This window comes from Lutra lutra, chromosome 2 (genome assembly GCF_902655055.1).
Source record: "Lutra lutra chromosome 2, mLutLut1.2, whole genome shotgun sequence".
NCBI lineage: Eukaryota > Metazoa > Chordata > Mammalia > Carnivora > Mustelidae > Lutra > Lutra lutra.
The window spans coordinates 38,968,249-38,987,946 of NC_062279.1; the positions used below are offsets into that span (position 1 = coordinate 38,968,249).

Below are 19,698 nucleotides of genomic sequence, written 5' to 3' on the forward strand. Positions count from 1 at the left end.
GCATTCTCTAGGCATCGTGTGGAGACCCCAAACTCCTCCTCTAACAGCTCCTACTAGCAACTGGAGCGCGCAGCCATGCCGCCCAAGGCCTGGGGCCGGCGGGCCAAGCAGCCATGCCAGACGCAGCGGAAGGTGCCAAAGCATAGCCTGGAGCCGCGGGACCCCCGCGGGGGCTCTACGAGGGCTAGTGGGGGGTGGGCTGCGGCGGCGGCCTGGGGGGGACGGCGCGGGGTGGAGGGGAGAAGGCGGGCCCTGCGCCTGTCTTCCCGCGGCGGGGCTCCCGAGCGCCGCGCCCGCGCCTCCGGCACCCCACTCCCCGACCCCCAACCCCCGTCCGAGCTCGCCGGCTCCGGCAGATGCGCCCCTCCGACCCCAGCCCGACGCGGAGGGGCGCGGCACTCGGAAGCCCCGCCGCGGGGGCCAGGGCCGCAGCCCTGGGCGCCCCCTTGGCCTCCGCGCCCGGGCCTGCCCCTCGGAAGGCGGAGCGCCAGCCGCCCGGCCGCCCCGGCCGCCCCGGCCGCCCCCGGGCGCGCGGGGCCGGCGGCCTCCGCCGGGAACGCAGTGCGCTGGTGACGGGCACCAGGGCCGCGGCGAGCGGTCGTGGGGGGGCTTCTGTGCTACTTAGAAGGTCTGATGTGTTTGCGGTCCCCTCCGCGGAGCGGCGGGGAGGAAGGCGGCAGGACGTCCACAAACAAAGGCTCTCACGAGCGACCCGAGCCCGCCGGTCTCTCTCCTGGCCCTAGAGGGCGCCCGCCGGGTCGGGCGGGGCGGATTGTGCTGATTCGGGCCTCGCTCTGCCGGAGGCGCCACTGTCACTTTAAGGCTGTCCCCTGGTGGCACCTAGGCGAGGAACAGAGGGACAGCCAGCCGCCGGCCTCCTTCCTGCCCTGACCGAGGGCCTGGCCTAGGAGGAGCTCCTTCCTCGCCCGGGCCTCCAGGTGGCCAGCTGCTCTCTCCTGCCCGGCTCGCCCCTCCCTGCGCTGTGGTCGGGAGTGGGGCCCTCGCCCGCCTCTCCGAGTAGGGCAGAGGGGCTTGGTCAGAGTGGGGCCACTGAGGCTGTCGGGCCTTGGCCCCTCATCCTGTGGGCTGCCTGGACTTAGAGCACCAAGTTGGCTCTGGGAGACCTTTTTTTTGGGGGGGGGGGGGGGTGGCTGACTTCTAAGAACTGGCAGATACATTCACTAGCCCTACTCACTTCCTTCCTCTTTCACTGAAAGACAGGCTGTAGCTCCTTCTCCGGCAGCCTGGAGAAGTCCTCAGGAGCTGAGCTGTTAGTGCTTTGTACATACTGCTAAAGTGTTTCTATTGGTTTGCATAGTATTTATTTTTTCATTTACACAAGGCTGATAACTGTACAGTTTACACTTTGAACACAGACTATGATAGAAGTGCTTGAAGATATAGGAAACCTCTTCTCTATTGAACATGCTGGTGCGATCCTGGGACAGCAGCCACTGGCCCGCCCCCAGCTGAGAGAACACCCTTTCAGAGGGGGCATGGCTCCCTTAGAGCCCTACAGCTGAGCCTTGCAGGGGGCGGGGGGGGTCCTCGCCTCAGATTCTTAAGTCCCTAACACAAGGAACCCTGAATGCACTCTCAAGGTAATGATTTTCCATTGGAAGATGATTAATACTGAAACTGGCAGAGAGAGAGACTGACAACATAAAAAAATTCCAGTTTGTCCACAGGAAAGTCTATCCAGCTTCAGACGTCACAGTAAAATCTGTGTCTATACTGAGGAGAGGGGAGAGGTGCTTGTGTGTGTGCGTGTGTGTGCCTATGCGCATGTCCCGAATGTCTTGTGGACCGGTCTGGGAGGAGTGGCCCCCTGGGGAGTGGGATGGGATGTCACAAATGGAATGGAGGTGTGTGTCAGTGGGGAAGGCTGGCAGATGAGGACATGGGATTAAGGTGCCGAACTGATTTTGTGCCTAGTTTTCTTTTTTTTTTTTTTTCCTTTCCAGGAAACCCACATGGATTTCCTACAGATGAGGTTGAAAACAAAGTACCCTGTAACAAGTCAAAATTAAAATGATTTTTAAAAATAGATCATCCCCAAGCACAAAAAGAGCCCTTGTTCACTTTCGCGTTCACGCGCTCTCCCGTGCTGGTTTTCTATCCCTCTCTCTCCCCACCCCCCTTCTTGAGGCGTTTGTCCTGATTCCCAACAGAGATCCATCGTTGCTAGAGGCAGGATTGAGGACTGTAGGTCATGCGTCTACAGTCAGTCGTTCATGCGAATAGGAGACTAAAGGAAGTCCCTTACAGAGATCATGCCGTTAGCCTAGAGGAACAGATGCGCCACTTCCAAGCCCTCCGCTCCAGCTCTCCTCCCGTGTGCATGGCAGAGTGTGTGGAGTTCAAGGGTTGGGTGTCGAGGTGTGATCCTGAGGGACACAGAGAGAGAAGGAGTTACTTAGGATCTAAAAGTCCAACTCCCAGCAAAAACCCCAGCTCCTGAGTTCTGCCCCGGGGGCTGAGGCAGGGTGGGATTCAGGCAGAGCAGCCTCCCCAAGCAAGGCAAGGAAGTGAAAGACTGAGCGCAGAGCCCCTGACCTTCCTGAACCCCCAGCCAGCCTTCTCCCGCTCCCCAGCCCAGAGGCTCTCTCTCAGGGGTGGCTGCCCAAGCCTGCCTGGATCCCCCATCCAGGGGGACAAGCTCCCCAGAAAACCCTCCTGTGCGTGCGCTCTGGGCCTCAGAGAGGAGGCAGGAGGCTCCCACGCCTGTGGTCACTTGGGGAGAAATCCCCTTGAGTAGATCCTGGGACCTGGGCAAGGGGTCAAGTTCATAAGCCAGGGCATGTGCTAGGAAAAGGAGCGGTGCCCTTCACTTTTTCATTTCAGTTCAGCCAACATGCATGGATGATGTCTGTCAGTGCCAGCCCTGGGGACCCAGAGATGAAGCAGACATGATCACAGCCAGCCTCAGGAGCTTGGGGCCTCAAGGGACAACAGTCCCTCTTTGGCTCTGGTCTACAAGCTCTTACTGTCAAGTGCCTTTGGCTCCTCTCCCCATGCCCTGGGGATGGACAACCTCTGCAGTGGCAAAGAGATTCTTTTTTTTTTAAAGAGATCTTGGGGAAAAAAAACAGGTGCATTCTTCCTAGGATATTATGTATCTTAGGCTGGAGAACAGCAGCTCTGCCTGCAGAGTGAAGCCCACTTTCTGCAGCCTGGAATTCACAGAGAGACAGAGCTCCAGCCCCCCCCCCCCCCCATGGTGCCTCCTCCTTCTCCTCCACCCTGGGGTGAGCACTCCGTGTTTCCAGGACTAGCCACTCAGGATTCTGCCTGCAGGACCTTGGTACAGATGGGGGAAAGGAGCACACTGAAATGAAGAGGAGATGACAATCTCCTGGGTGGGGTAGGAAATGACAGAGAAAGGCAGAAACTCATGCCTTGAAAGAGCAGTCCCCAGACAGGGAGCTGTCCCCGGCCCTGCATGTGACATGGTTATGGAGGAAGCTGGAGGGGGTCAAGGTGAACTCAACTCTGAGAGTGGTTCTCCATGGATGGGAAGGCCGGGCTAGTCTCCTTGCCACACAGCGCAACACTAGGACTTCTGCTGCTGCTGTGGCCAGAAACAGCTGTCACCCCAGAGGGCAAGACTCTTTTGCCCCTGCCTGGGCTTCTCTATGGGCAGCCTGGTCTCCCCCAAGCCTTCCGAGCACACGGTGCCCATCAGCTTCCTGCCTTGTTCGAGGCCATCCCCTCACGGATGGCGTCAGTCTGCTCTCTGCTGAAGCTCTGCTCACCAGCCTCAAGACCTCTCCTCCAGGAAGCCTCCTTGATAACCCCGACTCCTTGTCATTTCTCTAGTCTCAGCTCTGGAAGCTTCCCACTCACTCCACTACCTTTTATTCAGAGCAATCACAGGGCATAGTGGGTAAGAACAGGAACTCCAAAGCCAGCCAGGTTGCCCGAGTTCATATTCTGTCTGCCGATTTCCCTAGTCCTGTTACTTACACTGTGACTCAGTTTCCTCCGCTGTAAAACGAGGGCAATGATAAGCTGTAGCTCATTAGATGGCGGTGATATTTCAAAGAGCTCGGGACAGTGTATGTGGATGCATGCTCTGATGGGCTCTCCTTCCTGTCTCACACCTGCTGCATCTCCCCAGCTAGAGCAGAAAACACTCCGAGGGCCAGGGCCCGGCCTTACCCTTCCCAGGGGTCTGTGCCCTGCTCCAGGCTAAGCACGCCTCAAACAAGAGACCTCGTAAAACCCTGAGCCTGGGGAAGACAGCCGACCATCTCCCACTCTTCTGCCTGGACACAGAGCGGCGGAGAGAGGCCAAGGCTTAGACAGCATTCTCTGGTGACCACTTTGAGCAGAGACTCCAGGAGGAGCAGTGATGGGTCTAGTGGGGGCACCCAGCAGTGGCAGGAGTAGACGGGAGGGCAGCTCTCATGGCCACATCCTGGACCCTTCCGCTGCCCTGTACCTCTTGCCCCAAGAGAAGGTCTCAGCCTGTAAAGAGTGGGGAGAAGGGCGGTTCTGCTCCACGCCTGTCCCGTCCCCTCCCTCTGCATAGTACCTCCTGTTCCCACCCTGCCTGGCATCTGTGGCCCTCTCTCCCTCTCTACCCACCTAGGAGGTGGGTAGCCCAGCAGATGTCGGAACTGCCCTGCCACAGCACTCTAGCTGCCTGCTCCACGCCAGTGCTCTCGCACAGCTCACACCCCAACTCTTGGGCCTACCTCGTGGAGCACAGAGCAAAGCTCCTCCTGTCACCTGCAGTCAGGCAGGCCTTGCCTAAACAGCAATCTGGTAGCTTCTTAAACTCCACGGGAAAGCACCCTTCCCCCCACTTGCCAGGCCTTAGATACAGAGTCCTTCCCAAGGTGGGGGTGACTGGGAGGGATCGATGGGTGAGGGGGTCTAGTCACCCCTCATCCGGATGGGTGCATCCTACCATCTTTGAACAAACTTCTATCCTTCATTCCTGGCGGCCCACTTTTTAAATACCAAGTGAATAACTTGGTATCAAGTCAACATCACCTCTAGGAGGTTTGGAAGGAAAACTGAAATTGGTCAGAAGAACGCACTCTTCAATACCCTAAAAGGCACTCGAGGAGCTTGATACAGAATCCCGAGTTCCAGAATTTTAATTCAGTAGGTCAGGGGCAGGGACCAGGAATCTGCATTTTAACCCAACTCTCAGGTGACTCTTTGAGAAATGGTGGGTGGGAATTTAACAGGGTACACTGCCTTTCACAAACACGCCCCATCCATCATCAAAACCACACTACAAGCAAAGAGAGATGTTGCTGCGATGTCATGGTGAAGGAACCCGAGGTGCGAGGTGCGGCAGGCAGGTCGGCTGACCTGCCCTGGGTCATGCTAGGATCCCCCCCTCCCAGACTGAGCACAGCTGTCCTGCCCTCCTCACCACAGCCTGCCCAGGGACCACGACTATTTCTAAACCTCGCCACTGACGTGGAAGGGACCGTCTGCAAACTCCCTCAAGGGGACGGAAGCTCAGAGCAAATGATGAGTACGAGGCCTGGAAACAGGAGGAACCAGGCCTTGCATCTAGGCTCCCAAGCCCTAGCCTGGACGCCCTCTGAAAAGGACACAGTAAATTCTCGCCATTCGCAGTGGTCATGTTCGAGAAAGTTGCCAGAACACTGAATTAGCCAACACTGCACTATCGCTCTTAAGGAAAATGCCCAGTTAGGTTCTTGGGAGCCTCTGTTCACATCTTTGTCAGACAAGGAAAACTGTTTCACGTGTGTTTCTGTATAAGGACACCTTATTTAATCCGCTGTTGATCCCTTAACTCCCCACTGACAGCGCCCTGACTCCTGGCCAGTGAATTTTATCTAACACGCATATTTGTCCCTGCGGGGCACAGCCCAGCCTCCCAGCTCCTAGGAACATGAGATAACACTTGGGTGCTAGGCTTGGGAGCCATTTTAAACAACAAAAAGCACGAAAAGTGCAAACAACGTGGCACTGAACACAAATTTTTCACCCTGGTGTATGTCTGTGAATGACCACAAAAGCCCTGTGGTGGGGGAGGCGGCTTTGGGGTGAACATAATTCTAGCCAGTAAGTGAACTGGCAAGTGCGGAACCCGCAAATACTGAGGGATGGAGGTACGGGCCTGCGAGTGGGGGGCAGGCAGCACTGAGAGGATCAGAGAGCCATCACTCCCTCACTGTCTGCTCTGTGGTCTCTGTCCTGCTGGGAGGACGGAGCGCTGCAGGCTGCCCCACCAGGCCCCTCAGAACTAGACTGGAGTCTGCTTCGACCCTGGCTCTCTCACCATCGTCCCCACCATGTGCTTCTCTGGCCTTTTCTTGGCAGAGGTCCCAGCACAGAGCAGGAGCCAGGCTGCCTGGTGTCCCCCCACCGCCCCCTCCATGCTCAGTGGTCTGGAACGGTATATCTCCTTTGGAGGTTTCAGACATCTTGCAGAACCCCCACAGAAAAATTTTTTTTTAATTTCTTTTTTGCAGAACATCCACAGAAAATTAAAAAAATCAAATGTTTTTCTTAGGTTCCTCCCTTCCTCCCAGCCTGGCTTCTGGGCTGCCTCCTTCCTATTCAGGAACATGAGTAGCATGAACCTGAGCCAAAGAGAAGCAGAAAGGTAGAGCCCCTGCTTGCCTGTCACCATGAGAAAAAAATCAGGCAGAAGAGTGCACTTTGCCTTCCACTCCCTGTTCCTTCAAATTATTTGTACCTTTGGATTATTTCCAGGACCCACCCCAGCTAATCTGCTAAAGCAGCAGCCCAGCGAGACCGCTGGCGATGCCAGGGTTAACACTGTGACCTCCTTAAGCTGCTGAGGAGTCAGGTCTAATTTTATCCTATAACTGGATCCGCAGTCCTTTTTTTTTCCCCCAAGTGTCGAGGTATGTTGGGAAGCCCAGAGCCAGCACTTCTGGCGGCACGGGAGGAGCCGACCTGCTTGTGCTGAATGCAGAAAGCCAGGAGCCTGCTTTCTCCAGGCCCAGAGCCAGGCCCCAGGTTGTGGGGAGTGGGGGTGGGCGCTGAACCTGCCAGGAACCCGGTGAGGGCTGTGCTGGGGCCACCACGCTTCCTTGCTTCCTGCTGACTCCCACCCCGACGCATCCTGTACTGAGCTGCCCCGAGTGGGGCACCGTGAACGGCCTCGGGGCAGCTCAGTACAGGATCCCTCAGGGAGGACGGAGGTCAGAGCTGGCCACCGGAGCCCCCAGCACTGCGCCGGGCCTGCTGGAGAGCCTTCTCCACGGCGCTGTCTTCAGGGCCCTCCCTCATCACAAATCCCTGCCCAGCCTGGCCCCCCAGCCTCAGGGCCCCCATGCTCCTGTGCGCCATGCACCAGGCTGCCATAACCCTCCTAGCTCGGGAAGGCGCCATCCGCCCCTCGGGCCTGTGCATTTCACCCTTTCCTAGAAAGCAACGGAGCGACCTGTCTCCAGAAACACCAAAGACAATGGTCATCTTGGGTTGATCAGGACTTTCAAAGGGTTCCAGGTTCTAGAGATAAGTGCTGTTCTGAGTCTATCACGGCTGGAGCTCTGCCGGGGGATTCACGTTGAAATGGCCCAGCCTAGACAGACTCTCTGGTGCTCCCTGAGGCCTGTCTAGCCCCCTCCTCCATCCCCATCACTTGGCTTTCAGGATACTATCATCACTGAGGTTTACTGAGTGTTTTCACGCATCACAGCATTTTCTCAAATCTGTGTTTTGGCGCTCCAGGTCAATCCGCAGCTACTGTTGGCTGTTTTCTTAGGAGGAAATCAAGACTCAGACAGTCAGCAGGCTGGGAAATGACAGTCTGTGCCTCGAGGCCACGCCACCCCTGTTCCTCCCCCATCATGCCAGGGGTGGTGGAGCGGGGAGCTCCCGCAGAGGACGGGGAGACGTGAGGAAGGGAGCAGCCATTCCTAGCACCAGCCACTCCGCAAGGACTAGGCCATGCAGAAAGGATGCAAAAAAGACAGCGTTACCTCCCAAGAGGCCATTGGAGGGGAAGGGCTAGAGATCACTGCTTCCCCCGTTTTAGGCTGGCCCGCTTCACTATCTGAGCCCCCTTCCTGCTCTCTATCAGGTCCGGCTGCAGGCTACTCCCTCGCAGCTCCACCTGGGGATGGCAGCAGAGACAGAAGGCAGGACAGATCACACAGAGAGACAAACTAGAGAGAGGCATGAGATCCTGTGGCAGCCATGAAGACACTGCCTGCCAGAGGGCGTGGAGGTGCAAGGGGGAGATGGAGGGAGGAAGGGCGGGAGCCCAGAGCGGGCGGGCGCCCACGTGAGCGGCTGGAGCGGTGTGGGAGCCTCAGGAGGGAGGCTGCAGCCACCGCAGTACCTGCACGTGTCTCATAAAGGAATCAACATCAGCTTCCATCTCCCTGGGGTCCTCCAGGGGCCCCTCAGCAATCACCTCCTCGTGTTCCTGGCTGGCCTCCACGCCGGACGAGTCTATCTGCCGAACGACTTTGCGGATGATCTGGAAAACAGAAGGAGGGGACCAAAGGCCCGTGAAGCCACGGAGACAGACAGAGGTTGGGAAGAGCAGGTCCCCAACGAGGAGGTCTGGGGAAGAGGCAGCCTTTGTCCTAAGGTGCCCCTCCTCGAGGGGCCAAGAACAGGGACAGGTCTCCTGCCCCCTGCCCCATCCTGTGGAAAACCAGCCTTGGGCAGCTTCAGAGGGGCGAGAATTTGCAGACGGGTCATCGGTGATCAGGGTTTTGTCTCTTGGTATCATTGGCAGGTCCTGCTGTCCTCCCCACACCTTTCATGGGCAGGGATGCCTGCCAAGTGTGCTCTCTTATTAACTCACCCAAACATTCTAACACTGTCTACTCTGAGCTTACACGTAGTTGGACTGGGGGGTGACAATACAAGACACCTGCCTGCATGAGGCACACTTGGCAAGAGGCAAGATGGACACCTGAGGGGTCTTGCCTCAGTTTAGTGGGAACAGCAACCCAGAGGGAGCACATCCAAGGTCCCCTCTCTGCTCCTTCTTCTCCCTCTGCCCAGACCTTGCATGGTGCCTAGTACTTGACAAGCAAAATCAGGTCTAGTGAATTAAAATCAGAGACCAATCTATGCGTTTCCACAGCCCTTTTGCTGTCTGAGGCCTGTGGTAGTCCAGGGACCACCACCCTGCTGTCTTACAGCTATGTCCAGGGCTAGACACCACTGGGCTGGGTTTGGGCTGTTCCACGGAGCCTGTTGTGCAACAGTAGCAGAAGCTGAACTCAGGTGGAGTCAGGTAAAGTGGCTCTGAGGAATGTCAGGCCAGACTCAGAAGACCAGAGCTCCCAGCACCTGCGCCAGCGTTCAGAGCCATGCTAAACCTCTGTTAGGGCAGCAGTGAGAAGCAGGGAGTGAGTCCAGCCCCTTTCATCGTCTAGCCCTGCTGCCTCTCCCAGGCTCAGGGGTGGGGGGAATGCCGTGCACCCACCTTCTTGGTGACAATGTTGCCCTGCTCATCTGTGAATTGTTCCTCTGTCACCTGCTCCCCTGGAATATTCTGGAACTCACTCCCCTAGAATTATAGAAAAGGAGAAAACTCAAGGTTAGTAAGTGGGTGACCTGGGCATCAGGCGGAGGATGAGGGAATTAAAGAGCACGGGCAACAGCCACAGTTGGACAAATCCTCACCACGCAGGAAACTCCAGCTCAGCAAGGAGCAGAGGCCAGACTGAGGCTTCCAAGTGCGAGAGGCACCCCTGGGAGCCATGGAGCCTGAAGACCGGAGGGAGCCACACACTTGCAAGAGTCTTGTGTGCCTGATCCCTCCCCAGCACCGGGGCTTGGTCACGCAAGTGCTACAGAGGAGGCCCCGAGACAGGAAGTGAGGCACCGAATTGAACTTTGGACAGCCCTTCGCAGCATGGAAACCCCTTCCACAGACACCGGCGCCCTAAGTGTGACCAGCTGGGGACAGAAGTGGGCCAGGAACGGGCTCTCCCAAGTCCCAGAGCTGAGCTGCCCATGCCACCACAGCGTGGCAGTCCCAGCGGGCACCACAGCCAGCCCTAGTCCCCAAGGGCAGTGCCCGACTGCTGACTTGGGGTCCTGTCCCTTCCCCGAGCTGCTGCCCATGCACACCGCGGTGCCATGCCCTCAGCCCTGCCTCCTGCCTGGTGGTTACCTTGAGGAAAACCCGACGCCGGACCACCCTGGTGGAGATGGTCTCCTCGTCGTCACTCACGCCCTCACTCTCCCCCAGCTCCTTGTCCAGCTCCTGGTGGATATGTTTCAGCACAAAGCACAGGGAGCCCTTGACAATGTGCATCACGTTCTGACAGCTGACCAGAAAGAAGCCCAGGAGCACTAGGGTGACCAGGAGCTGGGTGACGAAAGTCCACATCCTCACCTCCTCAGCAGCTGGGCCCTCCGGGGACTAGCCAGGGCTCCGGCCACTGTGGGGGTCCAACCTCTCATTCTCCCCTCAGACTCCCGGGTGCCCCTGGGACCCCCTGCAGGCTCTCTCCGCAGGAGACTGGATGGCCCCTTGCTAGTACTGCCTGCGGAGTGCCCTCCTGCCGAGCAGCCCCAGGCTCTGCCCTCACGCCTGGGTGACATCAGGCTTCGATAATTTTAGCTTCCCAAACCAGCTGCTAGGGCTGTCCAACTGGGCTAGAAGGGAGCAGGCAGGTGCGCGTGTCCTGGGCACTGAAAGCGCACGTCAAAGTCACTCTGTGGGTGACACCCCCCCCCCAACAACGAGGCCTGCATAGCCCTATGCGCACTAGAAGCAGCTCTGCACAGGGAATTATTCTCTTTCTGGGATTCCAGGAAGTAAGGTGTCTGGAGAATGAGGCCCTTTGTGTGTTTCTCTGGGCGGTTACTGCCATGATCAGAATGGAGTTCACCCCCACCCACAGGGATGGCACTGGCTAATACCCTGGAGGAAGAGTTAAGGATTTATTTCAAAAATAGCCCTGGGAGGAGTGATTCGCTCAGGCCTAGCCAAATTAGCTCAGCGGGGTTCAGCACAGGTGGTGGGGCCACCTGGAAGCCCATGCATTGCTGTCTCCCCTACTTCAAAGGCCCTCAGCACGCCGCACCCCCCGACCCACCCCCGGCCCAGCAACCCTATGCGTAAGCGTGTAACTGGTGTGTCTATTTAAGGCCTGTCCTCAGAGGCTCTTCCCAGGCTGGGCTCTCAGCGCCCACGAGCCTGAGAGAGCTTTACAGAGCTGATTCAGAAATGCAGCCATGGCAGCTGTGGCCCACGGGAATTTCGCTTTCCAGATCAGGCTGTGCCGGTCTGAGGAACGGTCCCCACAGCAGAAGGAACAAAGATCTGGGGCCCAGCCAAGTGACCTGCCGTTCGCTCACCACAGGGGCTGGGGAGCTCTGGGAAGCAGGCCCGGACTCCGGTGCTGTCCGCACCCCATCCAGCGAGGAGTGCAGGTGTGGGAGCATTGTCATGACGAGGAGCCCGAGCAGGCCCTCACACGGGGAGCACTGCTCTGCGGCCACTACGCCCTGTGTACTCCCCCTACTGACTTGGTAAGGCCCTCCAACAGCCCTACCCGACAGGCCCTATGACTTCACCATTTTACACAGAGGAAATGGAGGCACAAAGTCAGAGTGAGTAAGTGAAAGGGTGCCTCATTTCCACGAGGAAACTCCTAAAGAAATAGAAGCCCGTCTCACATGCAAAGGGACTGGGCGCTGGAGAGCATTCAGTTTGGGCCCAGCCAGGAAGGGTCCAACTTCTCATGGTTCCATCTGGGGCCTCAGAGAAGAATGTTTTACAGTGATTTCAGGCTTTCCTGACTAGCCCCAAATTATAGGGCATCTCTCTCTCTCTCTCTCTACCCCCGTCAGTGTTTTCAGAGATTCACCGGAAATACTAGTCAATGGGGGCTTTGCAAACCCTTGGCTTAAGCGGGTCTCATGACCAGCCCTGGGGTCCTGTCAGGTGATTAGGATGACAGCTCGCCTACACCATCTAATCCTGCCCCGGACCTGGAAGGTGTCAGGCCTGGTGGCCCCGCACACCCCCTTACTCTAACTGGGGAGCATGAGATCCGGACTCCCCTGCTCCTCACAGTAGATGGCTGTGTGACCCTGGGGAAGTCCTTAGCCTCTCTGGGGCCTCAGCCTTCTCATTTATAAACAAGGTAGTTAGACCCTATGACCTAGAAGTTTTCTCCTGTGACCCGCTGGAGTGCTCCTGCTTTCTCCCCAGCCCTCCCCTCACCAAAGGCTAACTGCAGGGGGGCCACACAGAAGGCGGCTCCTAACACTCTTCTCTTTCCCCAGGAATCCGGAATTTGACCCAGTTAAGAGCGCCTGAGCTCTCGGCCAAGTGCTTGCTGTTAGGAGTAGTACAAGTGCGGAAGGACAGCCTGCTGGCCAAGAATGCACGGGCTGGTTTGGGATGAAAAATGGACACAGCCTCCTGTCCTGTCCAAGGCACACACTTGGAGGGAAGTAGTCTAAATAAAACTTTATTGGAGTCCTAGCAGCTCTCTGCAGCCGGCTGCCCAGGGCTGTTGTGGAGCTAACCTAGCTGTGGGGGCCCCAACGTGCCTGCTAGGGCTCAGGTTAAGGTAGGCAGAGGGACGAAAAGAGTGGCAGAAGGGAAGGAAGGAGGGAGGGACACAAAGCTCCTGGGTGAGGATGAACCATAAGACACCAAATGAGATGCGGAACACATTGTTTCTGCACACACTAAAAATACACAGGCGTGGAACAGCGACAAAAATTTTTAAAAAATGCATATATTCAAAAGGCACACCTTAATGAGATGTCTGGGATTTGTCTCAAAAAAATATGTTGGGGAGGGGGGGTAGAAGAGAGAGGTAGATATCCGTGAAACAGGATTGGTCACAATTGGGTAACTAGCGCCTGAACGGTAAGTGCATGGAAATTAATGTGCTATTCTGGTTTTGTATTTATCTGTGATTTTTCATAATAAAAAAATCATTCCCTGAATACATTAAAATGGATCTGTATGAGAATGGGAATGGGGAGTGAAGTCACAGGGAATAGATAAAATAAGTACCGCTGGGCACACCCTGAGTGGGGAGGGAGGTCTGAGGGAGGCAGGGCGCCCCCTCCCTCCACCCACTGAGCCCCGCCGAGAGGACCCCAGCATTCCCAAGCCCAGGCAATAACCCAGGCACCCCTCAGGTCACCTGAGATGGTGACCACAGCCAAAGTGCTGAGAACCGAGTGGCCTGTCCGTGGCCACACAGACCACGGTAGGACTGAGTTAGCCTAACACCCAGGTCTCTCCGCTCTACACCCTTCCTAAGACACGCAATGGAACAAGAAAACCAACAAAAACCGTGGCTTCGGAATCAGCCAGACCTAACTCCAAAGCCCCCCTCAGATCCTGCGACCTCGGGGCAAGAAGCTCTGGGAACATTAGCTCCTCCCCTCCCTCAGCAGAGACCGTGACTTTGTATCCTTACTTGTAGAGACAGCAAAGTCACACCACAATTTTTAAAGAAAGGAAGCTGGCTCGGCCTGGGGCTCACCTAGAGGAGAGGCCACCCTGGGCCTCAGGCCCCTCCTGCGCCCCTCTGGGCACTGGCGGGCACCTCGGTGTGCGCTCACCTCTGCCATCAGGGAGAAGGTGCTCTGAGCCTCCTGCACCCACTCTTGGTGACTCTGTCGTCTCCGTGCCCTGCTCTCAGCCTCTGGCTGCCCTTCCCAGACGTGCTCAGCTGCTGACACCAGGACCTTCTCATGCTTGTGCGACCCACTGGGCTCCAGCTCTTGGATGGTGGTGACGGTACTCTGGAAGGAGTGTGGGCCTTGGGTGACCTCCTCTGGCCAGGAACTTCGGGCAGTGTCTTGTAGGTATGAGACAATGGAGCCTTCCTCATCCCAGTGTTGTAGTCTGGGGTCCAGGGAGAGAGAAAGGACACCTGGTTATCCTTCGGTCTCTGGCTGCTCAGACACCCTCCCCCTCCAGAGCTGGAGGGATGGGACAATATGAGCAAACTCCACAGCCAGCACACGGCTGCCTGTCCTGCCCAGAGGGGCCATCCCTGCTGTCCAGGAGGAAAGGGCCGTGGAGACCAGTACCACTGGCCCTGTCACTTTAAGTGGAAGGCTCTCCACGCTGGGTTCCTGAGGCACTTGGCTCACCCTGATGGGCGTCACTCAGGCCTCCATGCCCATCACCTCACCTGCCTCCTCTCCAGCCCTCTGGCCACCTGCCTGCCACGGTCCTTATCCCAGTGCTCATCCAATAAAGCCACCACACTCTCCCTTGGAAACATGCTCTTCTATGGCTTCTAGGACACCACATTTGCCTGGTCCCCCCCACCGCCCAGCCACCACTTCTTAGTGTTGTCCTTTGTTAGTTTCTCCTAATTTCTCTAACTCCTGAACATGGAAGCGCCCCAGGGCTCAGTTCTCAGAGTTCATCTCTACCTACGCCCACTTCTGAAGTGAGCCCATTCAGTCCATGGCCTCGCACCCCATCTGTGTGCTCCTTGTGCCCAGATGTGCACAGTACCTCCTCCTTGATCTGTGGATGTGTAGACCCAAATGCCTCCAGCACATCTCTGCTTTGGGGGTCTCATAGGCATCTCAGGGACAGCATGATCAAGGCCACAATCATGAGTCACTCATGGTCAAGGCCACACTTTCTCTCTGACCTGTCCCGCCCAGTCTTCCCTGTAAGGCCTTTGTGTTGGCTGGGCCTTCTGGTGGATACATGCCCTCAGTATTCACATGGCTCACCCCTTAATTCTTTCTGCTCTTTACTCCAACGTCACAGTCTCAGGCTTCCGGGCTACCTACCCCTCATTTTAGCCATCTGCTCTCCACATGGGTACATAAGACCTACCACCCCCCACTTATTTTCCTTTTTAGGACCATGACCTAATGTTTCCCTTCTTTTGTGGAAGAGAGGGCAAAGAGGGAAGGAGAGAGAATCTCAAGCAGGCTCCACACCCAGCATGGAGCCCAACATGGGTCTTGATCTCACAACCCTGAGATGGTGACCTGAGCCGAAATCAAGAGTCGGATGCTTAACAAACTGAGCCACGCAGGGTCCCCTAACTTTTCCTTTTTAATTACTTTCCATTTCAATAGCTTTACCTCATTTATTGTCCGTCTCCCCAATAGAACATAAAACTTTCAGCAGATGGAGACTTCTGCGTGTCCTGTTCCATGCCACAATCCTGGCACAGTTTATAGGTGCCCGGCACCCAGCAGGGGCTCCACACATACTGGTGGGGGGAGTGAACGAAATTCACCTGTCCCCACTAGAAGGCTGACTGCAGTCAGAGAACCAAACCGTACCACTCCAAGGCCTAGCACCAGGCCTTCCGGTTCCCCCTAGGGCGGCCAGGCCAGCCCAGTCAGTGCTGCTCAGTGACTGGCTGTCACGGGTTGTTGGGAGTGGCCTCAGCCACAGGGTTCCCACCGTATCTCTCGGAATTCTCACAGGCCACCCCCCCACCCAAACTCTCCCAGGTCATCAAAGGATTCATTTGGGAAACGAAAATACAATTACATAAACCCTTTTTTCCCATCTTGTAAATGGCTTTCTTTTTCCTCTGCCTACAGTATTTGGGCAGCACCGGGTGGATCCTGGGGAAGGGCCCACTCAGATTGGGCTTCTGAGCAGGGCAGAGAGCCAGCTGGGGTGGGAAGAGGCCACGAGAACAGGTTCCCTGCAGCCTGGGCAGCCCTGAGCTGTGGGGTGTGGTGGGTGTGCCCAGCCTTCGGGGAGCCCGGAGACCATCTCCTTGCTTTAGGGAAACTTGAGGATGCAATTTCGGGGGAAAGGGCCACTGTCGCTCAGTTCCTGTGCCAGTCCAGGAAGGCCAAAGTGTCCTCTGCAGTCTGCCCAACCCCATGGGTGTGGCGGGCCCCCCAGCCACAGATGTGAATCGGACCTGAGGCCTGAGACCCTCGGTGTCTGCCCAAGGCTCCCTGCCTGACCTGCCCACACTGCTGCCTGCTGCAGGCCTAGGAGAGCCCCAATGTCTCCACAGCCACAAGTTCTGTCCCGCCCGAATGAAGCCCCCCAACCTCACACTTTCAGCAGGGTAGAGCAGAAGGGCACCTTATCAGCCCTGTCACACGCAGGCTGTGTGACTGCCTGAGTCACTAGCCTGGCCCTCCCTGGAGCCTCCAGGTTTCTAAATATGGTCTTCCCCAACAAGCGCCCAATAGCCCCAGGGCCCAGAGTGCCTACCCTCACCTCACCAGAGAGGTGGCTGGCCCAAGCCTCATCATCTCTCTCCTCACGCCCACCCGCCAGCCTCCCTCCAGCAGGCCACACCCAGGGGCATCTTGGGCAAGGACTGGCCTTTGCAGATCAGGCTCCATGCCCACAGGACCGAGGCCCGAGCGACAGCGGGGGACTCCAGAGGCCAGCCAGCGCCCTACCAAGCTGCTTCGCCTACCCACCCCCCTCACCTGCTCACCCCGAAGCCCAGGAAGACGGAAGGTACCCCTCCCCAGCCGCCCAGCCCCTTACCTGTCCTGGCTCATCTCCATCACCCGACTCACGCTGGGGGATTCTGTGATGTGGGCTTGCACCCTCTGCTGGCCTGCAACAAGAGACACTTGATTCTCTGAGTCCTGCCCTGCACCTGGGGCGTCCTCCTGCCTCTCGTGACCTGGCAGCTTCTCTTCTGACCTCTGACCTTCCTCCTGGTCAAGCAAATCGATAAGGCCATTTATGGCATCTGAATCCACTGTGTCGTCCTCCACAAGGTCCAGAGAGCCCAGCGTGGGGCCCTGGGGTCCCTCGGAGAGCACCCCCTCCGGCTTCCACTCATGGCCGGTGGCGTCAGAGTCCTCGGCCTTGCTGCACTCCAGAGAGGAGTCCTCAGCAGTGACCAGGGAGGGTGTGAGGCCTGCGGACCACACCTGCATGTCAGACATCTCCAGCATGGCGTCATGCTCCGTGGCCGCCAAGGGGATGGCGTCTATGACGGCCACCTCGTTCCAGTACTGGTCTGCGCGCAGCGGAGAGGGAAGCGCGTAGTGCAGGGAGGCGGGGGACAGCAGTTCGTCCTGCAGCGAGGAGTAACCTGGATGGGCAGATAGAGGGCAACATGCTCCAGAAGCGATTTTTGTCACACACGCATACGTGCAAACCCACGCTCACGCTCACGCACACGCACGCACAGGCACGGCCATAGATACGCATGCGCATTGCGGGTAGGGAGGCTTTCCAAGCTCAGTGTCCAACGCTCAGGCGTGTGGCTGCTGCCCAGGGCATGGGGGCAGGAGGAACAAGGCTCCGGGATGGGTAGGGGACAGGCGGGAAGGGGGAGGGGGAGACAAGGGCTCCTTTGCTGAATGGCAAAGAGCAGAGACTGGAATTCTTTCTTCTCCGGTTCAGAGCGATAGATCAAGAAGGCTTGATCTGAAGGATTTGTGCTCCCATCTGTCTCCAACCGGATGAAAGCCCACCGCTGGACGTCTGGGCAGAAAGAAGTGCTGCTCTTTCTTTGCTCAAAACATTCTTTTAGCACACGCCTTGGGGAAACCAGCCAGGGAGGTACCTTCAAGGGAGGGACCAGCCTCCCCAGATCTGGGGGCAGTAACCAAGCTCGGAGGGGCCTGATGGGGTACCCGGAACACCCACCCTCCGTGCAGTGGTCAAGTGGGAAACCACTTGGTTTCAGATGAAGTCACTCTTCCTCAAGTTACAGATGGGTTCTGGAAATTCTGAGGGATCTAAGTGGTACGAGTGAGAGTTCTTAGGGTTCAGAATGGGGGAGACCGGGTCAGAGGGCAACAGGAGGCCCGTCAGCTGGTGCTTCTGGCTCCGCCCGGAAGCTCCTGGCCTGCAGGCCATGCGCTGTTCCCACCGGGCCCAGGTCAGCGGTGAGCTGGCGGAACTGCGGCCAGCTAGAACAGGCCTGGCCCGGTGGTCGCTGTAGCCTTTTCATATGTCTGCTCCTTGTGACTGGCTCTCATGCGCATCCCTGCTAGTCTTCTGCTGGGCTCTGACATTGGCTCCCTCATGTTCAGAAGTGACTCAGAGCCCGAGTGAGGGGCACGGGTAAGCGTATGAGGAATCTGACAGTGTTCTGTCAGTTGGCTCCTCCGCTCTCCTCTAGACACAAGTGGGGGTCCATGGATAGGGCAAAGAGGCCCTCTGACTCCACTTCAGACCTTGTGCCACTCTGTGGGTTGGTGAAGGGACCGGAAGGCAAGCTTCTCCATCCAGCTCAGCTTAGTTGGGAAACCGGAGCCTAAAGACCCCGTAGCACCAAAACAGGACCCCTGGGTATGGGCGAGCTGCCCCTGCCGTCTCTAGGGACCTTCCTGTGCCCAGAGAGGCCCCTAACCAAGTGTCCAGACTCTTTGTCCCGCCCTTCACCCCTCACCACCCTGCGTCCAGCCCTTCCCCGAGTTTGGCCTTTCTCCCACCCAAATGGACCCTCATCCCTAGGCTGGAATGCAGCCTGTTGCTGCTCTACTTGTGGCTATCCTCATTCACTCACTTGTTCAACCCAAAGATACTAACCAAGGGCACTTACAGGCCAGGCACTGGGCTGAGGATTACAAACACACAAACACACACAAATAAGACAGGTTCTCGTCGCCCTGTTTTCTTGACATTCTCCCAGCAACTTTGGCTCACCTCATCTCCCCTCATCTTTGAACCTGTCCTGTGGTCCTTGTTAAGCTGCTTCGTGGGACAGTACACTCTTGGAGGGCAGGAATGGTGTCTCCCTCTCCCTCCCACTTTCCTAGAACAGGATTGGGACTCCATAGGGCCTGGTGACTACTGCAAAACTCTTCAGGTGTGTGAGGAGGACACAGGAGCCAGGACGGATACCCCCAGCCACATTTAGTAAAACCACCATTGCTGATTCATGTATGTGTCCCAGGTGCCAGGAACCAGGCTGTATGATTAACATACATCCTCTCTTCATCATCCTGGGAGAGTTTTCTCCCTGACGGATCTATCTCTAGAAGTCTCTGTGGTTCCAAGGCTCAAGATGAGGAGGAGGAAAAGACCATCAGGGGCTGGGTGGCTGGGAGGGTAACAGTGTGCTTATAGACTAACAGCTCTGGCCAAACAAGGAGGCACAAAGAGGAGGTGGGAGAGTAGGAGAAACCGGTGGGCCAAATCTTCCCGTGTTAAATCCAAGTCACTCTATGTGGAACCATGACCTAAGGAATTGGGAAACCAGGACCAACAGCCTTCAATCCCTCCAAGGAAATCTCTCTGGAATATATACCAGCAGAACGTTTAAGAGTCAAGTGATTATATTTCTTATCCCCCACCCCTTTGTTTTAAGATTTTATTCATTTACTTAAGAGAAAGAGCAGAGCAAGAGGAGCACATTAGCTGAGGGAAGAGCAGAGGGAGAGGGAGAATCAGACTCCCTGCTGAGCAGGGAGCCTGACGCACGCGGGGCTCAATCCCAGGACCCTAGGATCATGACCTGGGAGGAAGGCAGATGCTTAACCAATTGAGCCACCCAGGCACCCCTCTTCTTATTCTTGAGAGCATTATTATGGTATTTCCATTACTAATTAATTACCTATTTTGTTAAAAAAACAAAAACAACACCTATACTAAATATGTCATTTTTAGTCATCACAACAACCTTACAAGGAAAGCAATATTACCCCCTACTCTATAGATTAGCAAACTAGAGGTTCAGCAACTGGCTCAGGGCACACAGTAGGAGTGGACTTGTCACTCGATTTAACCATTAGTGTCTTTTAAAATTGCTTTATTGAGGTATAGCTGACATACAGTAAGTGCACATATTTTAAAGTAGA

General features: G+C 56.6%; 1 protein-coding gene across 14 annotated transcripts in view; it reads right to left on the reverse strand.

Annotated features, from left to right (window-relative positions):
* Positions 1–1,935: 1,935 nt before the first annotated feature.
* ANK1 (ankyrin 1) overlaps positions 1,936–19,698 on the reverse strand; it is a 204,235-nt gene continuing 186,472 nt past the window's right edge. For 3 of the 14 annotated variants that reach the window (XM_047717180.1, XM_047717185.1, XM_047717183.1), the window contains exons 39-44: positions 16,421–16,979; positions 13,534–13,819; positions 9,413–9,496; positions 8,309–8,449; positions 7,947–8,080; positions 1,936–2,387 (exon numbers count right to left, since the gene is read on the reverse strand). In XM_047717180.1, the coding sequence (XP_047573136.1) occupies positions 7,982–8,080; positions 8,309–8,449; positions 9,413–9,496; positions 13,534–13,819; positions 16,421–16,979 (1,169 nt within the window). In that variant the 3' untranslated portion in view covers positions 1,936–2,387; positions 7,947–7,981. Of the gene's footprint in view, positions 2,388–7,946; positions 8,081–8,308; positions 8,450–9,412; positions 9,497–10,105; positions 10,531–13,533; positions 13,820–16,420; positions 16,980–19,698 lie in introns of those variants that run through there. The other 11 variants (XM_047717182.1, XM_047717187.1, XM_047717184.1 and 8 more) reach the window with 8 other exon arrangements.